This window comes from Kogia breviceps, chromosome 7 (assembly GCF_026419965.1).
Source record: "Kogia breviceps isolate mKogBre1 chromosome 7, mKogBre1 haplotype 1, whole genome shotgun sequence".
Lineage (NCBI taxonomy): Eukaryota > Metazoa > Chordata > Mammalia > Artiodactyla > Physeteridae > Kogia > Kogia breviceps.
The window spans coordinates 76333707-76359973 of NC_081316.1; the positions used below are offsets into that span (position 1 = coordinate 76333707).

The 26267-nt window shown below is 38.9% G+C and overlaps 1 protein-coding gene across 5 annotated transcripts in view; it reads left to right on the forward strand.

The window, feature by feature from the left end:
* Nucleotides 1-26267, forward strand: part of SBF2 (SET binding factor 2) — a 502981-nt gene that overhangs the window by 451026 nt on the left and 25688 nt on the right. For 3 of the 5 annotated variants that reach the window (XM_067038638.1, XM_067038635.1, XM_067038636.1), the window contains exons 27-33: nt 829-1025; nt 3179-3319; nt 4214-4309; nt 11558-11742; nt 16625-16801; nt 19283-19384; nt 20101-20286. In XM_067038638.1, coding sequence (XP_066894739.1) covers nt 829-1025; nt 3179-3319; nt 4214-4309; nt 11558-11742; nt 16625-16801; nt 19283-19384; nt 20101-20286 — 1084 coding nt within the window. The remainder of the gene's footprint in view (nt 1-828; nt 1026-3178; nt 3320-4213; nt 4310-11557; nt 11743-16624; nt 16802-19282; nt 19385-20100; nt 20287-26267) is intronic. The other 2 variants (XM_067038634.1, XM_059069141.2) reach the window with 2 other exon arrangements.

Here is a 26267-nt window from a genome sequence, read left to right on the forward strand (position 1 = left end):
TCATACCAGAGATCATTTGGTTTTGATTTTTAATCCTTTCACAATCTCTGGCAGTCTAAATATTAGTGTACTCTATTCTCTGTTGTTATTTCAGCAATCCAATGAGTTGACAGTTTGATTTGTCATTCTCATAAAGTTGACACTAATACATTAATCTTGGGACTTCCCTGGTGGCGCAGTGGTTAAGAATCCGCCTGCCAGTGCAGGAGACATGGGTTCAATCCCTGGTCCGGGAAGATACCACATGCCACAGATCAACTAAGCCCGTGAGCCACCACTACTGAAGCCTGTGTGTCTAGAGTCCATGCAGTGCAACAAGAGAAGCCACTGCAATGAGAAGCCCGCACACAGCAACAAAGACCCAACACAACCATAAATAACTTAATTAATTTTTAAAAATACATTAATCTTGCAATCTTTATTTCAAGTCGTGTATAAGGCAAGAGAAATCATGTTTAACAGAAGCCTTTTTAATAATTCTATGTAACGTTTTCATTTTCTAAGCTTGTTCCTCAGCAAAAGGCTGCTGTATCACCGGAGACTTACTAAAAAAGAAAAAAAAAAATACAGATTAGTGGATGAGTTAGCTGTCTTCACCATCTAGGCCTTTTCTTCTCAACCCCTAAAGAACTGAGTTGAAACTTAGTTTCATGTTTGAAATATATGTCTTACCACTCCACCAATATGTTTGAGTCTTAGAAAATTACTGTGATATTATGATATTCATGTTCTTATATTCTCTTTCTCTCCATTTCTTTTTTCTTCTCCTCTCCCCACCCCTCCTCGCCCACCCAAATTATTCTCTTTCTCCCTTCCATGTCCCTAAAGCTATCCTGGCCTTTTAGTTGTACCTCAAGCTGTACAGGACAGTAGTTTACCAAGAGTAGCCCGCTGCTATCGACACAATCGCCTGCCTGTTGTATGTTGGAAGAACTCAAGAAGCAGTACCCTGCTTCTCCGATCTGGAGGCTTCCATGGGAAGGGAGTAGTTGGCCTTTTTAAATCTCAGAACTCCCCTCAGGCAGGTAAGCAGCTCTCTTACAGGAGTGTTCTCATCCTTCCACTTCAGAGTATTCCAGAAAATGAAGGAGGTAAAATCTGGGAATGCCAGTTGTGCCCTTTCATCGGGCCTCTGACACATAGCCTTTTCCACTGTGCTATATACATGTACAGCTTAAGAACTAGACAATGTGGGGCTCCACCTTGAATTTGCCATCTTGCTTAATATGTCTGTTTATATTTGGATTTTGATAGAAATTAACGTAATGAAGTCTTTGGTTCTAGGCTGTTTTCACTTCACAAACCAGAGTATCCACAGATGGAAACAGATTACATGTACTAATCATTTTCTTTTCTTTTGGGAAGCATTCAAATATATTTAACAGCTACAGAAGCAAATAGGGATTCTGTCCCATGTGGTATAAGATATCCTATCTCATTCCTACAAGTCTCACACACACACACACACACACACACACACACACAAGAGGGCAAACTAATGACCAAAATGCTGCTTTAGGAGCTCTCAAGCAGAGACATTTTCAGGAAGCCAGAGGCTGGCCAACTTAAGAAAAAAGATATACTAAGTGCACTGCCCTTTTTTCTGAGGATATTTTTGAGCACCATGTCTGAGGTCTGAAGTCAGTCAGGAGCTATATTTTGCTAACATTTCTCATAACTTCTAGCTTAAAGTAGATGCTCAATAAAATTAAACAAGGACCACTAAGATATCAGATCCAGTTTAGGGATGGCTGCTGCATTATTTCCTCTTTGGAAATGAACTCACTCAAGTTCAGTGGTTCAGTAGGTAGAACCATGTGCTTTTTGATATCTCTTCTTTATTCTCATCTGTTCCTTCCTGAAAGTTAAAAGTTGGCCAGTACGTCTTTGATCATTCAGTTGACTGAGGGCATGACACACACCACGCTATATTATTATTGTTGTTGTTGTTGTTGTTATTATTTCACCTGGCATTTTTGTGTAATTGAAGGCAGTTGGCTTTTAACTTTCTCTGCCCAGAGGAATCCTCCCAAGCCACATAATGGGTATAATAGAACACAGCATATGTAGGTTACATAAAGTGAGAGAATCATTTCAGCATTAATGCATTAATGAGCATATCAGTAAGCATTAATGAGCATATCACTGAACTTTTAGTTAGAAAAATTGAAATTGTTTTATTCCACTGGTTTCTTATTTTTCAATATAAATTTACTATATTTCACATTTTTGAGCTCACACATTTGCTCACATTTTAATGTCTTTGAAATTGGAATGCAACTTACAATTCATGTGATCAGAAATAATTGTGTCATGGTTTAAATGGCAGAGCTTTTTATTCTTAGTACATAAAATTGTGGTGCATCTTATAATTGATGACATTTTAGAGTTTATAAAATATGATGCCACCTTAAAGTTGATAAAATACAATAATATATTAACGCTAATTATTTATTTCCTATTCACCTTGTAAGAAAATTTGTTAATATCTATTGTCCTTCCAGTGAATCCCTCCTGATGCCACTTTAAAGTGCCTAGGCCAATTTCAGTGATTCTGTTTTACTCCACAAAATCCAGGCCCAGACTCGCTCCAACCCAGAATTGCTCTGACAGTTGTTTCCATCTGTGCATACTTTTTGATCCTCTTTCAGAAGGACCAGGGAATTGAGCCCCAGCTGGTCTTGTCTTCTCATCTTCCTCCTCTCTTCCCACAACAACCCTCTACAAGTTGATGTCCCCTAGGCCTATGTGACAGAATTGGAATAAAGTTACTGGGATATTCTCACCTCCCCCCATGCTGGGATGCTGAGGGAAGCTGCTCCATCCTCTGCTCCCAGACAGTGGCATGGACGGAGTGGTTGGGGGAGATCATCAAGGACATGTTGTCTTTTATGAATCTTTATTTTGAGTTGATTGGTTGATGAGAAACTGCACCTGTGCTTGGAAGGACGGCTGTATGCTGATTTTCCAGACCTGGGCTCTTTCTGGGAGGATGATGAGGCAATCATAGGAGGATTAGCCATTTAATAGTTTGGAGCTTTAAGGGGGGCTGGTTTCTATATTTGGGTACGGTAACTTGAAGACCATATATAGAAAGAATAAGCGTATGTATATAGAGAGAGCCTGTTTTATTAACATAGATACAGTTTGTTTTATTTATTATCTTTTCCTTTTATAGCTCCTACCTCCTCTTTAGAATCTTCCAGTAGCATAGAACAAGAAAAGTACTTGCAAGCCTTACTGAGTGCAGTATCTGTCCATCAGAAACTCAGTGGTAATAACACCCTTACTGTCAGGCCAGCACTTGCTCTGTCTCCAGGTAAGATTTAATAATATTTTTCTTCTTGACAACTGTGAAAGGTCATATTCATTCCCAGGGTTAGTCTCTTTAGTTATTTGCATTGTTCCTTCAACATGACCCCTTAATGTTTTACCTTGTGGGGCTATAACTTTAGATTATTTTATTTTGAAATCAGGGTACCACTATTAATTTCTAGTAAATAGTAACCAAATTTAGAGATTTAATTATTTCCTTTTTAAAAGAGTAATAGGAGAGGTGGTGGGAAACATGAAGTCATGTGGGATTTTTTTTTTCCTGGAATTTGTTTTACATAGACTTTAAAATATTACAGAGTTGAATGTGTAAGTTGAACATCTGTTTATTAAATGTATATTTATTAAAATCAACATGTATAACTTTGAAATTCCTGAAATTTCTGCAGCCTTTTATGATTTGCAGTACAGTTTGTTTTCACTAGATTTGGATGAAGCCATTAAGACTTGTACTAATATTCTGTTTCAGTTATCATGTGATGGAACCCCAAAGGGTTCATGTAGAGGTAACCCTAATGTGTTAGACACAGGAGCATGTGACTTGAGAAGTTGGTCTCCTTGGCTTAATCAGCTATTTGAATAGCTCAACATAAGCAGAAAGTGGCTTTTCTTGTAAAGTAACACCATGCATGCCTTGTTTCATTTATCATTAAATTCTCTGATTGCACTTGCCAAACCTAACTCTCTATAATCTTGCAGATGTGTGTATCTCTGAGGAAATAGTAACAGTGCCTTGTTATCTCTATTAAAGCTTTTGGTACTTAAAAAGTACAATGTTTGGCAGCAATTAGACATGCTACACATGAAGATAACTTTTTGTCATTTGAGTAATGTTAACCCGAACGACATGGTTTTTGTTCTTCTTTTTGGCTGACTTTAGGGACTGAAAGGAGGACTTCAAGAATGTCCACTGTGCTTAAGCAGGTAGTGCCAGGACATTTGGATGTAAACCCATCCAATAGCTTTGCTCGAGGAGGTTAGTAAGATTGATTTTATAACTGAGCACTGATACAACCTTAAAAGCAGAAAACTTTTTTCTAGATAGTGATACGTCAAATCAACTAATTATGGTTAAATTTGTTTTTAATTACCCTTTTTAAACGAATGATCAAATTTATTACTAGCACGGTGACAGATGAGTTTAGCCTCGTGGGACAAGAGGTATAATAATTGCTGAAATCTTAACATACTGATGAGTTTGAAAGCACTGGGAGGGGAGGGGAACATATCTAAATGGTGACTCAGCACTGAGCACAGAAGCATAAACAGTTAGGGAGACATGATCCCAGACTCAAAGGCTGTGCCTCCAATGCCTGTTATTTTTACTCCTGTTCTCTGAAGTGCTAGTTTGAGGAGTAAGAGACAGTGGTTCAGAATCAACATAAAGACTCTATTTTACAAAATTCACTTTTTTTCCTTTTGAAAACCAAGATTACTATGCACATCTCCTGGCAGCCATATTGATTCTTTAGATACTTTTTTTCCTGCCTCACCAGAACTTTCTATGATGGCAGAATTTCCTAAGAGCTTTCACCCTTCTTCAGGTATCTTCCTAATCAGGCCTTAAGGTAATTGTATTAGTTTGTTAGGGCTACTGTAACAAAGTGCCACAAACTGCATGGCTTAAACAACCATTTGTCTCACAGTTCTGGAGGCTAGAAGTCCAAAACGAAGGTGTTGTCAGGGTTTGCTCCCTCGGGGGGCCGTGAGGAATAATCTGTTCCATGCCTTTCCCCTAGCTTCTGGTGGTTTGCTGGCAATTTTTGGCATTCCTTAGCTTGTAGAAGCATCAGCCATATCTCTGCCTTCATCTTTACATGACATTTTCCCTGTGCATCTGTCTCCACATTTCCCCTTTTATAAGGACACCAATCATGCTGAATTAGGCGTCCACCCCACTCCAGTGTGACCTCATCTTAACTAATTACATCTGCAGTGACCCTATTTCCAAATGAGGTCACATTTTCTGAGGTACTGGGTGTTAGGACTACATCATAAGAAATTTGACAGGGGGTAGGGACACAGTTAAACCCATAACAGTCATGAAACTTTTTCCGGAACTTTTAAAATACTATTGTTTTAAAGTTTAAGATACAAACTTCATTCTTTTCATCATTTCTTTCTTGGTGAATTTGAACTAAAAGATAGTACAGTGACTTTCTCCTAAGGTTTCTTGTATTTTTGTTGCCAAGAACTCCTGTCAGAATTTGGTTCGAAATTGCAGTTCTCCTTATTGCTTTATTTGCCATCTGAAAGCTTATATTAGCAGGCACGTCAGAAACTTTTCCCTTTAAGTAGGATGCAACTTCTGGCATATGTCTGGTTAGTTGAAGCCTTCCCATCCCCACCCTGCTCTTGAGTTTTGCCTTTGTAAACTTCCTCAACAACATGTTATCTATTCCTCCATTGGGCCAGGTGACCTGTAATATAAATTTTAGGTACAAAACTGTCTCTCCTTCTTTGTTGGTACCTAAGACACAAGGATATTCACCAGTCTATTTCAACTACATTATCTTTGCTTTTTTTATATTGGCCTCAGACTCATGGCTTTTTTATACAAGGGAATCCCCACTAGTGGTTACATTCTAGTCATAAGTCCATTCTTTGCTATTCTCAAAGGTACCTGGAAGGCTGTATTTACATTTTAGGATTAAAAACCTCCTGTTTAATCTGTTTATGACCCTTTCTATGCATAATGAGGCCATAATTATTATTTCTGACCACCTTCCCAAATATTTTCTTCTGAAAATTCCTGTAAACTTAAGTGTGTTTCCTTATTACAGTTTTTTGCTCCTAACCAGGTCCCCTTCATTCTGGTATCTTAAGCTAGGATCCAGAAACGCAAATCTTATTATTTTACTCCATTTCTTAATTCTTCAATCCCAAAGCCTCCAAATCTCCCAAGGTCCCAGTGATTAACTGGAAGATGAGATACAGCTGTTTCCTGGCATTTTCAACTTCTTCTGTGATCCCTGGAACTGCTTTCCTTTGTCTCTTCTGATAGCCTCATCCCTCTCACATAGAGTAGCAGGAATGGACTGGGGCAAGCAAGTTTGGGAAATCTCAGAAGATTCCCTATTAACATTAACATGGCAGGTGGACGCACACTCAGATTGGCCAGGGCAAGACTATATGTAGACACTTGCATGCCCTGACATTAGTTCATTTCCTTGTTCCAACCCTCGAGTACAGAGTCTCTTCATTCTTCCAGAGAGCTAGGTACCACTTCTCCAGCAGCTCCTCATTTACCCTGTGTGGGAAGAGCCTCATATCTCGAAATCTCCCTCCTAACCTTCTCCTTTTTCCTTTTCTGTGTATTTTCACTGTTTTTCCATTCCTTTCATTGTCATAGAATCTTAGTTACAGGTTTCCCTCTTATGTTATCTCCACTGTGTGCCTTTCCCACTCTAATGAGCCAGGGTTTAGACTGACCTTCACCTTCTCCTTCACCCTTTTTCAGTGAAGGTGGTCACTTAGCATTCAGCATGCACGTTGAAGAGTTCCTAAGCCAGGGGAAGCAACCTTTTTGACACAAAAACCAGTTAAGAAAAAATGAAGATGTGAATAGATCACATTGCTTTTCATTTAAAATTACAATAGCTTTTATGCCCCATGGGGAAAATGCAAGTATTTGCAACTTGGATCAATTATCTTGTTGTATAGAAAAATGCCATGAGAAAATCTGCCTCTTAAATATAAAAATGAAATACCTGGGTATATTTGAGAAGTAGCCACATGGAGGCAGCTTTTAAATTTTTCATCCTTTACATTTTCATAGCCCTTTAAGTTCCTCTACAGTGTTATTTTATCCTTGAAATAACCTCCAGGACAGGTACTTTAGGAGGCTTTGAGAGGTGATGTGACTTAGCCAGGATCACTTAGCAGACAAGAGCATAACTGGGACTAGGATTAGTTCAGTCCATTTCAGTGCAGCATTCACTGAATATAGCTTATACCTCATGCACTGTGCTAGGCATAAGGTTACATCCATAAATTCAATACCCTGTCATCACGTCCAACCCAAGCATCTCTTTTCCTTTTTTGTTTGTTCTGAACAGAGTAAAGAGAACAATACCACTGCTTAGGAAACGCTCATGCTCTGAACAACACTGCATTCCCATGGGTGGGATGAACTGTATCACTTCTTGCCTGAAACAGTCCCCTTAGCCAGACCCTGCTGGACAGATCCAGGGTCATATGGTTGCTTAAGTGACAAGACACTAAGAGTTTGGTTCAGTTACATTCAAATTCAAGCTGCAGTCCTACCACTTAGTGTTTGATATTAAGCAATTCAGGAAACTTCGTAATTTTCAGTGTCCTCATCTGTAAAATGGAGGTAATAAAAAGTATTCTAGCTTTAGAATAGTTATGGAGAAGGAATGAAATAATATATGTAAAGCACTTAACTTAGTAAGTGGCTCATTATTGATAGAAGCGCAATAAATGTTAGTTCCATTATTATTGTTGAGGTTGTTGTCATTATTGTTGCGTAATACTCCACTGAACTGGGAGGAAAGTCTACATTTGTATGTAAATTACCTCAAGCCAGGTTGCTTCTCACTGGCCAAAGGCAAGCAGATAAAGGAGAATGTGTCTTAGGCCTAGACCAGTAACTTTCAAACTGTTTTGATCATGGCTCACAGTAAGGAATACATTTTATATCTATATGTATACATATACATTTTATATCACAAAGGTAGTACTAAGTCACAATGCAAAATGTATATAGACTGTAATGAAAGTTTCATGAAACAATATTCATCTATACCACATGCAGTGCTCATAGTATTTTCCACTCTAATCTGTTTCACTTCTTTAAAAATACTGGTTTGACCTTCTAAAATGATTTCACAAACCACTAAGGAGGACCCTGCAGTTTGGAAAAACACCACTCCAGGTCAGGGTTACATGCTCAGGACAAGTATTTGACACCTAGGAATCACTCAGGAAGCTAAGCAGACCTCGCCACCAATGCAGTAGTGTAATGCCTTTGGTTAATGTGACTGTCAAATGGAATTACAGTTCTCCAAGCCCTGTGCTGACCCCATAACAGTACAGCCCGTTTTCCCGTTGCTGATTTTCTGCTAGGTGATAAACACTTGGCAATTTTTCATTAATGAGGCTCTGTTTGAGGAAGTGCTTAATTTTTTTTTAATTAATACCCTTTTCATTCTTTCAGGGCAAATAATTGAGTTGAAGGTATAGTAGAGAACTACAACAGCTCATACGTATCAATTTTCAAAAAGAAAATAATCAACAAATGTTTGCAGTACCTAGATATCAGGCTCTCAGCATGGATATAAGAGTAGATGTGATTAGGTCCCTGCCCTTTAGAGTACACAATCAAGTAGAATAAAATGTGCAAATAATCACAGTGCAATGGGATCAGAGTTCAAATAGAGCTGTCTACAACTCTAGGGACCATCAAGAATGCTTTTCAGAGTTTACATTGTTCCTGGATCTTAAGGAATAAGAAGTTTGTCAGGTAAAGAAATAGGAGAGGTCATTCTAGGCCAAGGGACTAGCATAAGAAAATGATATATTTAGGGAACAGTATCTCAGAATCAGGAACCAACCACTCAGGCTTCACTGTAACCATTTAATGATCCATATTCCAATAGGAAAGCTTAAAACCTTGGCAGAAAGGAGAGTAGTTGGCTCGCACACAGGAGGCCCTGTGCCTTTTTCATGCTGTTCCAGGTCTTTGTTCTGTCTTGCAGTAGCAGTCTCTGTGTATAATCAGCCAGTGCCTCTGCAACCCTTAGCTTTCTGACTTCCTTTGGCCACTAAAGCCATCAAGGCCCTTCATTTCCTACTTCCAAAGGAGTGAGGCAGAAATGAAAAATCACTTATGATGATTTTTCTTTTATCAAATTATGTCATATTTTATGCAGTTTTGAAATGGATAGCTTAATAATCCTGCCATTAATGTTTTCAATCCTGAATAAGTACAGAATCATTTTCCTTAAGTGATTTGAGCAGTTCCTTTACTCAGTAAAGAATATAACTGTAACTTACTGCTCACCATTTGTGTTATTACCAGGTAAATTTTGCGATAGTCACGAAGCACTTTCTTTCTGCTGGAGAAAAACAATATTACTCAAATTACAAAAGTATTATCTTTGATACTGCCTATCATTTTGGTGCAAATAGGGATTTTAGGAGAAGTCATTACGTCAACCATCACAAGCTGTATTTGTAGTGGCATTGGGTATTGTCACAGGGTCATAAATTTTTGCTGCTTGTAACTATCTGCTTATGGAAAATAAATGGAATTTCCAAATGAAAAGAGGAGAAAAAGAAGATAGTGTGGCAATGCTGAATGCTCCACTGCAAAAACATGCCCTTTGTTATTCCAAATGGTTGTTAGAGGTTCATTCCTGATATGATGACCTTGCTCAAAGAACAAACGTGTTGTACAACACATCGTATTTGCCAATCAGTCAGCCTCCTTAAATACTAGGGCCAGTGTATTCCTAACATTCACCCCTCCCCAAATTCCTTAATTTTATTATAAAAATTTGTTTCTCACCAAATGACAACCTCCAAAAGCTTATTCCATTTGGTATAATTTTTTAGTGGCACTCTTTGCTGTGCTGTCCATTTCATTGTGCTTATAATATTTGTAAACAGGTGCTGAAATTTCATTTAACAGGCACTCAGTTCATCTTTTTGTGTGACTGTGCAGCTTTTTATTGGTTAATCAAATCTTCTGCTTTTAATATATTTACATTTTTCCCCTATCATTAACTTAATGTTTAAAATTAACCTGTTCTTTTCTTACTCCATTTGCTCTGATGTTTGCTGCTATATACATTTCATTCCTTCTTCCTTCTTTAATCTTACCTACCAGTGCATGGGTACAGAGATAAATGTTTTACTCAGTCAAATCCCAAATCTTCAGCTAAGGGAAGAGTCCATTATCAAGGTACTGTATTATCTGTCCTGATGTGTCACTCTTTTTAACCATCTTCATATGAAAGCATATGTGTTACAAGTGACTTTTTTCACATTTGTTTGTCAAATTATCTTTATTCTCATCCACATTCTGAATTTCCTCTGTGATTCCATTTACCAAAAAATTAACACTTGCTGTAACATCTAAGAAAACTCATAGGTTATAATAGAAAGTTTCATCCATGTTAAGCAGAAATGTACAATACCTTTTCTTGAGAACTGGTCTCCTGACCCTACAGATGCTTATAAAGAGAAGCAGATGTGACATTATCATGGTGACTTGTAGTCACCTAGAAACATGGCTTGATTTAACATTTGGCAAAGATTAAAGCTTCTCAAAGAGACTTTCCAAATCTAGAGAATGCACGTTAGGGAAGCAGTGGCAGTGTTATGTACCACTGACTCCGTCACCAGCCTGAACACTACAGTCTGTGGGCATTTGTAAGGAGCTCTGTCAAATTTGGGACTTATTATATGCCTTTGTGTTTACATATTTAATATTTGATAGTCTCACTTGCATATTAGAAATCCTTGATTTTTCTAATTAATATAATTAAGGTCAACTTATGAGATCCTTCCAGTAGCTTAGCTTGACCTTTCCCTTAGAAGACATCTGCTTCTGACTATACCTTTTAAATCTTCCTAAGATTCAGTGAAATGCACATTACTAAATTTATAACTTCTCACTGTTTTTCCTGGATACTGGGGGGAAAAAGACTAAAATATAACTTTTACTGACTTAAAATTACATTATTTTGGCATGATACACAAATATTAATTCTCAGATTTTAGTGGGTTTAGTAAAGTTCTAATTTATTTCTTAATGTGGTTTTCTTGTTGAATTGACTGACTAAAGCAGAATAATGTTCCTTCTTTCTTGAAGCCCTGAGAAATTTACTCCACGTTCTCCTTCCTAGGCTTCATTATTGCGTCCTGCCCACGTTTTTTCTTTCCTAGAGCCAGTGCACTCTATTTATGATACCACTATTTACTTATAAATACTGAATTTACATCAGTATACAAAAATAGAATTGACTTGGGTGACTTATTAGGTTCCTCTGAGCCAAATGATTTTTGAAATGCTATATTAATAATGTTTATATGATGCAAAAGTAAATGAAAAATGACCAATATGATACATGATTACTTAGATGAATTAATTTGCTGTTACCTCTAAAACTGTACCCACAGAACATGCATCTTTTTCCCTATTCAGTGGCATTCTCACATCAGATTATCTCACTCAATTGTTTTGACTTTTGTGAAGGTGTTTGGGCAAGTCTTCGCTCTAGCACTCGCCTGATCAGCTCTCCAACATCCTTCATTGATGTTGGCGCCCGGCTGGCAGGCAAGGATCACTCGACGTCCTTCAGTAACAGCACTTACCTGCAAAACCAGCTCTTGAAGCGCCAAGCAGCCCTTTATATATTTGGTGAGAAGTCACAGCTAAGGGTAAGATTTCTTTTTCTCACTTAGAAACTTCATGGATACATGAAGGCAGTGTATAAAACTTATTTTATAAACCAGCTTTCCTAGAAATTTTTTTTGCTGCATGGAGTATTAACCTGGAGTTAATAATCAATCTTAAAAAAAAAATTAGCTCATGTATATGTATACATGTATGTCTACCTGTACTTATGTAGATAGAGCTACACATGCATATACACTGCATATTTATTAAGCATGAAAATAAGTGCTTATTCATAATCATTTTAAAAATCAGCATAAACATCACGAATATTAGGGAGTGTACATTAAAAAATAAGGCTAGTTCAGGCTGTGTTTTTCCACTGTCTTAGTTCAGCTTCCATAGGAATCTTTTTTTTTTAAAGAAGATGTTGGGGGTAGGAGTTTATTTATTTTTGCTGTGTTGGGTCCTCGTTTCTGTGCGAGGGCTTTCTCCAGTTGTGGCAAGCGGGGGCCACTCTTCATCGCGGTGCACGGGCCTCTCACTGTCGCGGCCTCTCTTGTTGCGGAGCACAGGCTCCAGACGCGCAGGCTCAGTAGTTGTGGCTCACGGGCCTAGTTGCTCCGCAGCATGTGGGATCCTCCCAGACCAGGGCTCGAACCCATGTCCCCTGCATTAGCAGGCAGATTCTCAACCACTGCGCCACCAGGGAAGCCCACTTTTTTTTTTTAATTTACTTATTTATTTTTGGCTGCGTTGGGTCTTTGTTGCTGCGCGGGCTTTCTCTAGTTGAGACGAGCGGGGGCTACTCTTCATTGCGTTGCACAGGCTTCTCAATGCAGTGGCTTCCTTTGTTGCGGAGCATGGGCTCTAGGCACAAGGGCTTCAGTAGTTGTGGCTCACGGGCTCTAGAGCACAGGCTCAGTAGTTGTGGTGCATGGGCTTAGTTGCTCTGCGGCATGTGTGATCTTCCCAGACCAGGGCTCGAACCAGTGTCCCCTGCATTGACAGGAGGATTCTTAATCTCTGCGCCACCAGGGAAGCCCCTTTATTCTTAATTTTAAATTATTATGTTAAAGAGCTTCACTATGCTCAGGTCCCATAAATTGTAAAGATAGTCTCTATCTCCAAAAGCAACAATAATTCCTTGGGGTTTAATGTTTTTACAGTTCACACATTACAGAATAAATTTCATTACTACTGACAGGTGTGTGGGATATAAAAGTATTGGGGTTTTTTTTTGGGGGGGGGGTTATTTTGACTGTGCTGGGTCTTCACTGCGGTACATAGGCTCTTCGTTGCGGCGCACGGGCTTCTCTAGTAGTGGCGTGTGGACTCAGTAGTAGCGGTGCGCAAACTTAGTTGCCCCGCAGCATGTGAGCTGTTAGTTCTGAGACCAGGGATCAAACCCGCATCCCCTGTATTGGAAGACAGATTCTTAACCACTGGACCACCAGGGAAGTCCCTAAAAGTATTTGTTAATTCAGAAAGTTTAGTCCAGTGCCCCAGTGAGCACTGGACAATCTAGACAGACCTTCAGCTGAACTGTAAAATGGAGGCTGTGAGCAGGATCCCACGTGCTTGGTCCTCAGGATGGCAGTGACTGAGTCAGCTCTTCAGTGGCAGTCTGGCTTTGCTAGCTCTTCTCCCACTGCCTGGACTACTGCAGTCACTTATTCACCAAGCTTTAGGGTAGAGGGAATGAAACTGCTGGGTAACGCTCAATTTTTAAATATGCACATGTGTCTTCTGATCCAGCAGATAATTTTATATCCAGAAAATAGATGGGACATTTTTCAACAGTAGTCCAGGGATACCTGCACAGCCTCCTTGGCACCAGTGTCTTTCCCAGAGCACAGACTTTGCACACTTCAGCACACCTCTTATTTATGATCTGAGTCGCTCCCCAAGGTTTGTCTCCTGAATGCTCACCTCTGCTATTCCCTTTGCATATCAGTCCTCAGATAAGCTGTGTGACCATGCATATATGAGTACGAAAGACAGACCAATTGGGACCCTTCCTCCTTTCCTCCCTCTCTCCCTCCCTCCTTTCTCTTTCTTTCTTTCATCAATAAAATACTATATTTAAAAAACATAATTCCATAATTCCAAACATAATTTCTGGCACAATAGTCATTAGGATTTTTGTATATTCCTTCACGTTTTGCCTTTTGTTAATTCAACTGTGTCTGTAGAGTATGGGTGCATATCTGTCTGACGTGTGCCACAGTCTAGCCAGCACAGTGCTGCCTAGTTGCAGCTCCACACCTTTTTATCCCAACAAAGGAAACATAGGAAAGCAAATAAGTGAGAGTGACTCATTCTAAACAGTCTGGAATTGCCCTTATTTACCTTTTTTAATTCACATACTTTAATATCTTATACTTAGTAACAAATTCTTCATAATCTTAACAGTGTGTCAAACACTATGGTTGACAACTCCTGCTTTATAAGGTAGGTATACCTAGCTCAAGTATGGTTGGGAAATGGAAAGGAATCTAGTTTTTCTGAAAAGTAAACTATTTTTTATATAAGTTTTTAAAAAAACTAATATGACACGACACTGTAAGTCAACTATACTCCAATGAAAAATTTTAAAAATAAAGTAGAGGGCTTCCCTGGTGGCGCAGTGGTTGAGAATCCGCCTGCCGATGCAGGAGACACGGGTTCGTGCCCGGGTCCGGGAAGGTCCCACATGCCGCGGAGCGGCTGGGCCCGTGAGCCATGGCCTCTGAGCCTGCGCGTCCGGAGCCTGTGCTCCGCAACGGGAGAGGCCACAACAGTGAGAGGCCCGCGTACCACCAAAAAAAAAAAAAAAAAAAAAAAAAAAAAAATAAAGTAGATAACCAACAAGGACCTACTGTATAGCACAGGGAACTATACTCAGGAATATAAATGTTTAAATGTCTTGGTAAATATATCTGGATTGTAATAGTATGTTTTGAATTGCATAGAACGTTTAAAATAAAGCAAAAAAAGATTTTTTTAAAAAACTAACAGAAAGAACTCATGTTCTCATAGTGCTAAGTTCTTTATCTCAAGCCATCTTTCCATGTTGTATAATAGATTTCATATTTATTTTAATCACTGCATAACTTTTTTTTAAACATTCAGTCCTTTTCTTAATATTTATTTTCTTTCTTTTATTTATTTTTATTTTTCGGCTGTGTCTGGTCTTCATCGTGGCATGTGGGATCTTCGTTGCAGCATGAGGGATCTTTTTGGCATGGCACGCAGGCTTCTCTCTAGTTGTGACGTGTGGGTTTTCTCTCTCTAGTTGTGGCACGTGGACTCTGTAGTTGCGGCACGCAGGCTCCAGAGCGTGTGGGCTCTGTAGTTTGTGGCACGCAGACTCTCTACTTGAGGTGCACAGGCTCAATAGTTGTGGTGCACGGGCTTAGTTGCCCCGCAGCATGTGGGATCTTAGTTCCCCTACCAGGGATCAACCCGCGTCCCCTGCATTGGAAGGTGGATTCTTTACCACTGGACCACCAGGGAAGTCCCGTAACTTTCTGTTTTGTTGGTTGTTTCGGTTTCTTTCTTTATCATCAATATGTAAAATTGCAGTCACATTTTCAAGCATATAGCTTTTTATTTTTATTTTTTATTGAGATACAATCCACTAGAGGATTTTTGCCTACATTTTAGATTATTTCTTTAGGCTAGCTTCCTAAAAGTGGAATTACTAAGACAAACTTTTTTTTTTTCTTAATATATATTGGGAATGCTGTTTAAGAAAAAAAAACTTGCAGGTTTTTAATTTTTATTTTAAAACTTTAATAGGCCTTTAAAAAATAAAGTAACCAATATAAAACATGAAACAGACCCAATATATAAGTCTTTGGCAGCAATTTATTTAAATTGTGGTAAAATACAAATAACATAAAATTTACCATCTTAACATGTACAGTTCAGCAGTGCTAAATAAGTACATTCATATTATTGTAGAGCCAAGCTCCAAAAAGCAGTTTACTCTTAGAAAAGCAGATGATCCAGTAGAGTAATTTGGGCAGAATGTGAAGAAAGTGAGAAGAACATGAGAAAATTAATTCATTCTTTGGCATAAGAAGTTAGAGAACTTTTAAATCTTCAGAAGTAGGCAAGTAGATTACCAAAATAAACTATTTCAGTGGGCCACCAATTTAGCATTCTTTAGTTACAATTGCAAACTCACATAGAAAAAATTCCATATGGATTAAAAATATAAATGATAATAATACTGAAACAAAAATTGATATATGTGTCATACTGAGTAAAAAGTATTGTCCAAAAGATAGAAATCAACAAAGCCTTTCATGTTTTACTGTATATATTTTTTTATTATTGGCTTTAAAAGAATAACTACAATAACTACAAGTCGTAGGGCAGTGAGATAGTGATTTTTATTTTCTTCTCAGTGTTTATCTCTGCTTTTTTTTTCATTTTCACAATGACTATGTTTTACTTGCATAATAAGAAACAAATGTGTATGTCTATAAACTTTAATTTGTAGAGCTCTGGAACCTCAACAGCATATTACCTTTTAAGTACGATTCACATCTTGGGGAGACTTAGTTTACAGTTTTGGATTAATCATGCTGTCATGCGTCATTGGTTCCTCCTTAGACCTCCAGGTTCATGGCCTTCTAAGTAGCTTATATTTGGTCCTATAAGCTCCATCAGGTTCCAGTCTACTAGTAGCCTCTTCAAGTTCTCAGAATGACAGCAAGCTAAGTCAAACCACTAGACTTTAGTGAATGGCTCTTTCCAGCAATACTGACACTTTAGCGAAACAAGATTGACTTTCTTGATCCACTGCAGCCACTGCAGCCCCTGCAGCTCTTTGGCCTCAACTAACTGTATATCACTACGCATTACCCTGTTGAAAACATTGTTCTTTTACCTATAACACGTCGTCTGCCTAATTCTCTGCATCTTCATCCACAGAACTTCAAGTTAGAATTTGCTTTAAATTGTGAGTTTGTACCTGTTGAATTTCATGACATCCGACAAGTGAAAGCCAGTTTTAAAAAACTGATGAGAGCTTGTGTCCCAAGCACCATCCCTACTGACTCAGAAGTGACCTTCCTGAGAGCCCTGGGAGACTCTGAGTGGTTCCCACAGGTAATGTCTGGAGCAGCTTGTCTTATAACTCAAGGAAAGAGAGGCCCAAGTGGATATACAGAATTGATATTTGAGGAAAAAAATATTGTGTTCCCCACTACCTGACATTCTCCCTTGATTGTGTGCCCTCTATAAAGGCCTTTCTGTTCCAGGGAACCATGTGATATAGGAAATGAAGGGGTAGAATTCTCCATCCCTGGGTTTTTCTCTCTCTGTTGTTGAAACTTGCTTGGTCTCCGTAGGATGCTAAGAAGGAGATTATTATTTTTAGATGGAAACTTTTTGATATACAACAAATTTAAACAACATGTATTTATAGGGCTCCTGCTCTGTTACTAACAGAGTGAGGATCCAGGACAGGATGTGATTTCTAGGTGACTCCAAGGGGCTTTTCCTCTTACTTTCTCACTTTCTATTTGTCTCTGCCTGTTCTGTGTCTCTGGATCGTGGCTTCACTCCCAAGCCAGCCCAACAAAGGCACGTTGGATGCCCTGAAGCCTACCTAAGGTTTAGGAAAAACCACATATCCTTCCTTCAGCTAAGTCAAGCTTGGGATGTTTTTAATTGAACACTTATTGAGAAATTAAGGAGAAATAGGTATGCCAGCACACCTAACCCACATTTCTTCCAAACCACAGAAAGAAAGGTATTTATGACATGCATGTTTTAGACACTGATGCAGATATTTGGCCTAGAGCCTCTCTGCAATACAGCCTTCAGCCTTGTCTTTAGGCCCCTGGTGCTATGTCCATTATTCCTTCTCCCCCTGTAGGAGCACACAGCCCCTCTATCCCCTGTCCACATCGACCTCCAAGCCTCCCGCCTCTCTTTTTTTTTTCTCCTGCCTCTCTTGAGGAGGAAAAAGGGTTGTTACCCACAGTACATTAGACTAAAAAGAAAAAAGAAAAAAAAAAAAAAAGCCAGGAAATGATGTAAGTACCCAGGGCAGTGACTATTCTCAAGGCACTTAAACTCTAGGAAAACAGCCACATATACAATTAGCTATTATATGAGGCTATGTTAATTACTGTTAAGGCAATTCAGGACACTTTGAGTACCCATGGAAGGAGCTGATCAATACTCCCTGCTGTCCCTAAGTTATTAGCCCCAGCCCCAAAGTGTTCCTACCACTCAACCTGTCCATCTATGTTTCTCCTATTCTGTGCTCTACTCCTTACTTCAAAGTGGATTCATATCAGAAGTCAGTGACTAAAAACAATGGAAAACATTGCCCCACTTGGGATATTGGCAGTTTAAAAGTTAACTCAGAGCACATGCCAAGCCCAAGAGAATTCAGGCCTGGTAATAGTTGTGTTATAGGAACAGTGAGTGAGGACCGTCCCATTCTTGGAGAGGACATGTGCCTTGTTCCTGTGTTTAAAATAGCCTAGCTCTGGGATGAACTGAGAGAGTGACTTGGACTTACATATACTACCAAATGTAAAATAGATAGCTAGTGGGAAGCAGCCGCATAGCACAAGGAGGTCAGCTTGGTGCTCTGTGACCACTTAGAGGGGTGGGATAGGGAGGGTGGGAGGGAGACGCAAGAGGGAAGAGATACGGGGATGTATGTATATGTATAGCTGATTCACTTTGTTATAAAGCAGAAACTAATACACCATTGTAAAGCAATCATACTCCAGTAAAGATGTTAAAAAAATAATTAACTTAAAAAAAATATCCTAGCTCTGTTTAAAATATGGGGGTGGGAGTGTTTTGTTTTAGTTCAGAGTTGGATTCATTCTACAAGTTATGTCAAGTGATGTTTAAAATTCTTTTTAAACCAGAATGTTACACATTTAGTTTTGACATCTGTATGCTCTGCTCACACCCTAACTGTTCATTAGGGACTTGGAGTCAGTTGTCTTGGCTTAAAAAGCTGAGCACAAATAAAAGTTTTCTTCCCATTTAATACACAGTACAAATACTTTAGTATAGAATTCACATTTGATAGAAGCAATATCTTTTGTAATTTCTCTAGGGAGATGCACTATATATATTTTGTAATATTTTTCTTTCTCCTGAGATTTTTTTGTAGGTATATTTTCTCTAATATTAGATGTTTTAAAAATGAAAAAAGTATACAATTCAGTACTTTTTAGTATATTTACAAAGTTGTGCAGCGGTCGGAAATAGAACTCACTATATCACATAAGAACAAATTTTAAATCTAATAACTATGTTGTGAGGGCCACTTAGAACCTCACTCTTTTCCACTGGAAAGAATTATAGCTCTTCTGCTTTGAGGGGAATCTTGTAAGGTCAGTTTATTTCATTATCACTTGAACACATTGTTTTAAAATGTGTCATTGTTTAATCTTGATTTTGACAAAGAACTTAAAAGTATTTAAAATTTATATGATTCTTTTGTCCAAATATTTTAATCCCTAAGTTGTTTGATTATCTAAAGTTGATAGCAAGTCTGTTCTTGGTGCTCAGAAAGCACTTGGTCTAATTGTGGCCTCCTTTCTTATCTCTTAGCTTCACAGGATATTGCAGCTCGCTGTGGTTGTATCAGAAGTACTTGAGAATGGTTCCTCAGTTTTGGTGTGTCTGGAAGAAGGCTGGGACATCACTGCACAAGTAAATTATTAAAACATATTTTCAGATATTTAATTTTATATTTGTATTTTAATTCAGTTATTTTAAAATTCTGCAGATGAATCTTTTGTATAATGACTAATGTGTTTATGGACAGAGAAAGTCCTCTGTTAAACACCACCTGGTATCCGTCAAAAAGCTCTGTGCCGTGAGTTTCCAGGCCCTACACAGCCTGGAGCTCTGGCTCAGGGCATCAGGCTCCCACACCACAGAAGCATCATGCAAGCATGACCAGCGGTGTAGGACATGGACCATCCTTCCCATGTTTTGTCAGTCCTTTCTCTGGTTCTCTGTACGCCCCTTCTTTACTCACTCCAGAGTGAAAAGGAAAAGTACGAGTATAACCTACAGTAAAACATTAATCTACATCTGCAAAAAAGTAGATGTAGGTTCGAACTGATCCTCTGACCTTATTAATTAACCTAGGAGAAGGCCACAGTCAGCAAACTGACCAGGCAAGGATTAAATTCTTAATTCTCTGAAGGAAAATGTAGCCAAAATGAATTTGAGTCTTAGTTTTTAATGGAAAGTTTGTAGAATTAATTCACTTAGCTGTCCTGGAGCAGTTAGTGAACAAATTTGCCATCCAGGTAACTTTGCTTGTTAATTAGCTGTCATCAAAAGGAAGTGCTTTGTCTTAGAAGCAGGAATTTTTCAGGACTGAAAGTAATGAAGTATCCAACCTGCTTGTACCCTAGGTGACCTCCCTGGTTCAGTTACTCAGTGATCCCTTTTATAGGACACTTGAAGGCTTCCGGATGCTGGTCGAAAAAGAGTGGCTCTCTTTTGGTCATAAATTCAGTCAGCGGAGCAGCTTGACCCTCAGCTGTCAGGGCAGTGGTTTCACTCCAGTCTTCCTACAGTTCTTAGATTGTGTACACCAGGTAAGTAGAGCAAGCTTAAATCGACTTGATACGAGAGAAAGAAAAGACCTAGCATTTACTGAGCATTGCACTGCTGTGCCAGGTACCTTTATGTCACAGCTCTGATGGACTCAGCCATAAGACTTGCTAAAATCTCAGCAGTAGATTCCTGGAAATGGAAAAGAAAAAGAACTAGTTGGTTTCTGAAACTAGGCTAGCTGAGCTGGCTATTGAGCTGGCCCCCAAGTGAAGTGGGCAGCACTCTAAATTACCATCTAATGTAACGGAGCAAACTTGGCTCGTTCTCGAAGAAGGTTTGATCTAGTGTGGAACAGCAAAACTCTCTAGGTGTTGGCCAAGCCTGAAATCCAGCACGTGGTCTTCCCATTTGGGGAGGACCCTACTTTATGCCTGAAATATAGGAGGTAGAGCTTAACCCCTAGAGAAAGAATCAGGGCCCGACCAGGCAAGCCTCTGAGGTTGAGAACAATGGCTCAGTTCTACTGGGTGGCATAATCAGGGCTAATCAAGAGACCAGACAGAGGGATTCCCTGGTGGCACAGTGGTTAAGAATCTGCCTGCCAAGGCAGGGGACACGGGTTACATTCCTGGTCAGGGAAGATCCCAGATGCCGCAGAGCAACTAAGCCCGTGCGCCACAACTACTGAGCCTGCGCATCTGGAGCCCGTGAGCCACAACTACTGAAGCCCGCAAGCCTAGAGCCCGTGCTCCGCAACGAGAGGCCAACGCAATAAGCCTGCACACCGCAATGAAGAGCAGCCCCGCTCACCGCAACTAGAGAAAGCCCGTGTGTAGCAACGAAGACCCAATGCAGCCAAAAATAAATAAATAAAATAAATTTATTTTTTAAAAAGAGAGAGACCAGACAGAAACCCAGGTATGTAATCCAGTCAAACCCAGTGGGAGCTGGGAGATGTGAATTCTCTGGGCTCCCTCTTACCTTCATCTCAGGCCTTGGTCAGTATTGGGCTTGAGAATTGGATGGCACTGGGTTTACAAGTTGAAGGCATTGGCACCAGTGGCTAAAATGGCCTAGAAAAAGTAAGGTTGACACTTTTAGCCTGTTTCATCTGCACCACAACAGTGAATGGGTTCTGGCATGTCAAACATATTTGTCAGAACAGTGAGCCTCTTTGAAATTGAAATACATTGGCCTCAAGTATCTGTTGGAAAGAAAAGGAAAAATGTTTTTATGAACCAGTATTGGAACTAGGTCATCTTATGTATGGTTATGTTTTGTTTGGTTTGGTTTGGTTTTTTATTCCATTAATCACTTGATCAGCTTTATCAATTCACTTCATAATTTTTTTAATGTATTTAAAGTGTATAATTCAGTAGTTTTTAGTATATTCGGAGCTGTGCAATTACCACAAGCAATTTCAGATTATTTTATCACCCCAAAACAAACTCCATACCCATTAGCAGTGACTTTTCCATCGACCCCATCCCCTACATACACAAACACTGGAGGTTATGTTTTTGATTGCTCCAGTCAGCTTCTTAAAGAAAAGACCTATTGAATAATTTTAGTTGATTTGAGTAGTATCTGGAGAAGCTGGTCACAAGGTTGAGCTTATACTTTTAAACTCTTTTCAGCAAATTATATATTTGCTTCCTATTTGAATATTAGCTTTTTTATTCAGACATCTTTCAGCAAATACATGAGGGAGAAGTTTGAAGCCCATTGTCTCTGAAACAGAAAGCTTAACTGAGACTAAAGGAGAGCAGCAAGCATATTTTTCTCACTTCTGGATAGATGAACACATATGAGTTCTTCATGAAAGCACTTCTTATCCTGCACATTGTCTTATTATGCTATGCACAGGCTGTTTCCTGCCTCCATGCCTATATCCCACTACCATCTGCAGTCATCATTACTGATATTTCTTGACCACTTACTATGTACCAGGCACTGTTCTCAGCACTATATTTTATTCCATGATTCTTTCTAAGTAATCTTTGAACCTTTTCCTGGCCCCTTCATTTGTATTCTTATGAACCGTGTACAGATTTCTTTGGTAGCATCTGTACACTAGAATCTGTTTGTACATGTCTGTTGCCTTCTACTTAGACTGAGAATTCTTGGGAGAAGGGTCTATGTTATATTAATCTTCATATCCCTAATATCTAATGCAATTATAATTTTAGTCTCTGGAATGTAGCAGACCCTTAATAAATACGTATAACAAGTGAATAAGTGAAAATTTGGGGCTTCCCTGGTGGCGCAGTGGTTGAGAATCCGCCTGCCAATGCAGGGGACATGGGTTCGTGCCCCGGTCCGGGAAGATCCCACATGCCGCGGAGCGGCTGGGCCCGTGAGCCATGGCCGCTGAGCCTGCGCGTCCGGAGCCTGTGCTCCGCAACGGGAGAGGCCACAACAGTGAGAGGCCCACGTACCACAAAAAAAAAAAAAGAAAAAAGAAAATTTGAATGACCACCTGGTTCAGCCTTGTTGAGGCTCTCACCACCCTTCATCAAGACCACCTAGGATGTCCTGAGTTGCTAATAAAATCTTCTGGATGCTCAGATATGAAGCTGTTACTCTCTTTTACAAAAATCTTTAAAGCAGACAAACAAAAACTTTCAGTGGCTCTACATTTCTTAAAGAATTACTCTTCCTCACATGCAATTTGAATATAATAATGTCAAAATTTCACTTGAAAGGTTCTTAAGACTCCTCACTGGATGGCTCTGTTGTCTTAATAAGTACACTCAACCAATTTTACCCTTGCATTGAAATAATATCACTCTTGGGCTTCCCTGGTGGCGCAGTGGTGGAGAATCCACCTGCCAGTGCAGGAGACACAGGTTCGATCCCTGGTCCGGGAAGATCCCACATGCCATGGAGCAACTAAGGCCATGCGCCACAACTACTGAGCCTGTGCTCTAGAGCCCATGAGCCACAACTACTGAGCCCATGTGCCACAACTACTGAGCCCATGTGCCACAACTACTGAAGCCCGCACACCTAGAGCCCATGCTCCACAATGAGAGAAGCCACTGCAATGAGAAGCCTGTGCACCGCAACAAAGAGTAGCCCCCACTCGCTGCAACTAGAGAAAGCCCGTGCACAGTAATGAAGACCCAACACAGCCAAAAATAAATAAATAAAATAAATTTATAAAAAGAAAAAAAAAAATCACTCTTTATTCAGTTGAATACCAGATAAGGCGGTTGACTTGCTTTTAATGTCTTTGGTGTATAAAAGTGTATATCTTTAAAAATTAAAATCACAATCTTCATAATGTGGTGTTCACACTTAAAGAACATGTAAGGATTTTTTTTAAAAAAATAGAAAAAAAATCAAACCAAGAGCTGGTTCTTTTAAAGCGTAAACAAAATTGACAAACCTGGCCAGGCTCACCAAGAAGAAGAGAGAGAGAACCCAAAGAGAAAAAAGAAATGAAAAAGGAGAAATCTCAACTGATATCACAGAAATACAAAAAAACATAAGAGAATGCTATGAACAATTATATGCCAACAAATTTGACAACCTAGAAGAAATGGACAACTTTCTAGAAACATACAGCCCACCTAAATTGAATCAAGAAGAAATAAATAATTTGAACAGACTGATCACTAGAAGTGAAATAGAATCTGTAATTTTAAAAAACTCACTGAAAACAAAAGGCCAGGACCAGATAGCTTCACAGGCAAATTTTACCAAACATACAGAGAAGAACTCATACAGGGCTTCCCTGGTGGCGCAGTGGTTGAGAATTCGCCTGCCAATGCAGGGGACACGGGTTTGTGCCCCGGTCCGGGAGGATCCCACATGCCGCTGAGCGGCTGGGCCCGTGAGCCATGGCTGCTGAGCCTGCGCATCCGGAGCCTGTGCTCCACAACGGGAGAGGCCACAACAGTGAGAGGCCCGCGTACCACAAAAAAAAAAAAAAAAAAAACTCATACGGATTCTTCTCAACCTCTTCCAAAAGATTGAAGAGAAGGGAACACTCTCAAAGACATTCTATGATACCACCATCACCCTGATACTAAAACCAGACAAAGATCCCACCAAAAAGAAAATTACAGGCCAATATCTTTGATGAATATAGATGCAAAAGTTCTCAACAAAATATTAGGAAACCAAATCCAACAATACATAAAAAAGATCATACACCACAACCAAGTGAGGTTCATCACACGTTCACAAGGGTGGTTCAACGTATGCAAATCAATCAATGTAATACACCACATTAAGAAAAGTCAAAATCCACATGATCATCTCAATGGATGCAGAAAAGGCATTTGACAAAATTCAACATCCATTCATGATAAAAACTATGTGTACCAAAGTGGGTACACAGGGAACATATCTCAACATAATGAAAGGTATTTATGACAAACCCACAGCCAGTGTAATACTCAATGGTGAAAAGCTGAAAGTCTTCCTCCTAAAATCTGGAACAAGACAAGGATGCCCACTCTCGCCCCTTCTATTCAACATAGTATTGGAAGTCCTAGCCACAGCAGTCAGACAAGAAAAAGAAATAAAACATATTCAAATTAGAAGGGAAGAGGTAAAATTGTCACTATATACAGATGACATGATACTATATATAGAAAACCCTAAGGATTCCACACAAAAACTACTAGATCTAATAAATGAATTCAGCAAAGTAGTAGGATACAAGATTAACATTCAGAAATCAGTTGTATTTCTTTACACTAACTATGAAATAGAAAGGGAATGTAAAAAAAAAAAAAGTACCTTTTAAAATTGCACCAAAGAAAATAAATACTTAGGAATAAACTTGACCAAGGAGGTGAAAGACTTTTACACTGAGAACTATAAAACATTAATAAAGGAAATTAAGGAGGACTTAAAGAAATGGAAAGATATCCCATGCTCTTGGGTTGGAAGAATTAATATTGTTAAAATGGCAATACTACCCAAAGCAACCTACAGATTTATGCAATCCCTATCAAATTACCCATGACATTTTTCACAGAACTAGAATGATCCAAAAATTTATATGGAACCATAAAAGACCCAGAATTGCCAAAGCAATTCTGAGGGAAATAAAACAAAGCAGGAGGCATAATTGTCTCAGACTTCAGACAATACTACAAAGCTGCAGTAATCAAAACAGTGTGGAATGAGAGGAATGGCAGGTAAAGTCACCCATGTAGACTTTTTTAATAAGAATTAAACTGAACCCATGTCAACTTTTTTTTTTTTTTTTTTTTTTTTTTTTTTGGCCACACTGCTTTGTTTGCGGGTTCTTAGTTCCCTGACCAGGGATTGAACCCAGGCCCTTGGCAGTGAAGGCACGGATGGAGTCCTAACCACTGGACTGCCAGGGAATTCCCATGTCAACTTTTTTAAAAGAATTAAACTGAGAATAGGACACTTGTTTACAAACTTCTTTACTGAGTATTTTAAGATATCATCCATAGGCATTTGAAAATATCCATATTTTTGGTTTCACATATTTTTATCCTAAAATTAACTTAAACCTTTTTTATGACTGAAATAAAAGTTTGTAACTGTTCCTTTTTCATATAATATGTTGAGGTAACATCCTCAGATTTCAAAGGGTGAAATAAAGTTTAAAGGAAGTAAGTTTAACTGCTGTTTCGACAAATGAGGGATTAAAACTCTAATGACAACTTCCCCCACAGAAAACATAAAACAAGACATGGGGAAAGGAAACTTTTCAACAAATGGTATTGGAATAACTGTATATTTATATAGAAAAGTATGAACCCTGACCCTTATATCATTCACAGAAATTTACCTGAAATGGATCATATATGTAAATGGCTAAAGGAAATTATTCAAGCAGAAAATAAATGATAAAAGAAGGAATCTTGGGACATCAGGAAGGAAAAAAGAACAACAGAAAGTAAAATATGGATAAAAGCAATAGACTTTTCTCCTCTTCAGTTTTCTAAATTGATAGTTGAAGCAAAAATTGTAACAGTTTTTGATGTTCTCAATATATGTAGAGGAAATAGTTAAGACAATTATAAATGGG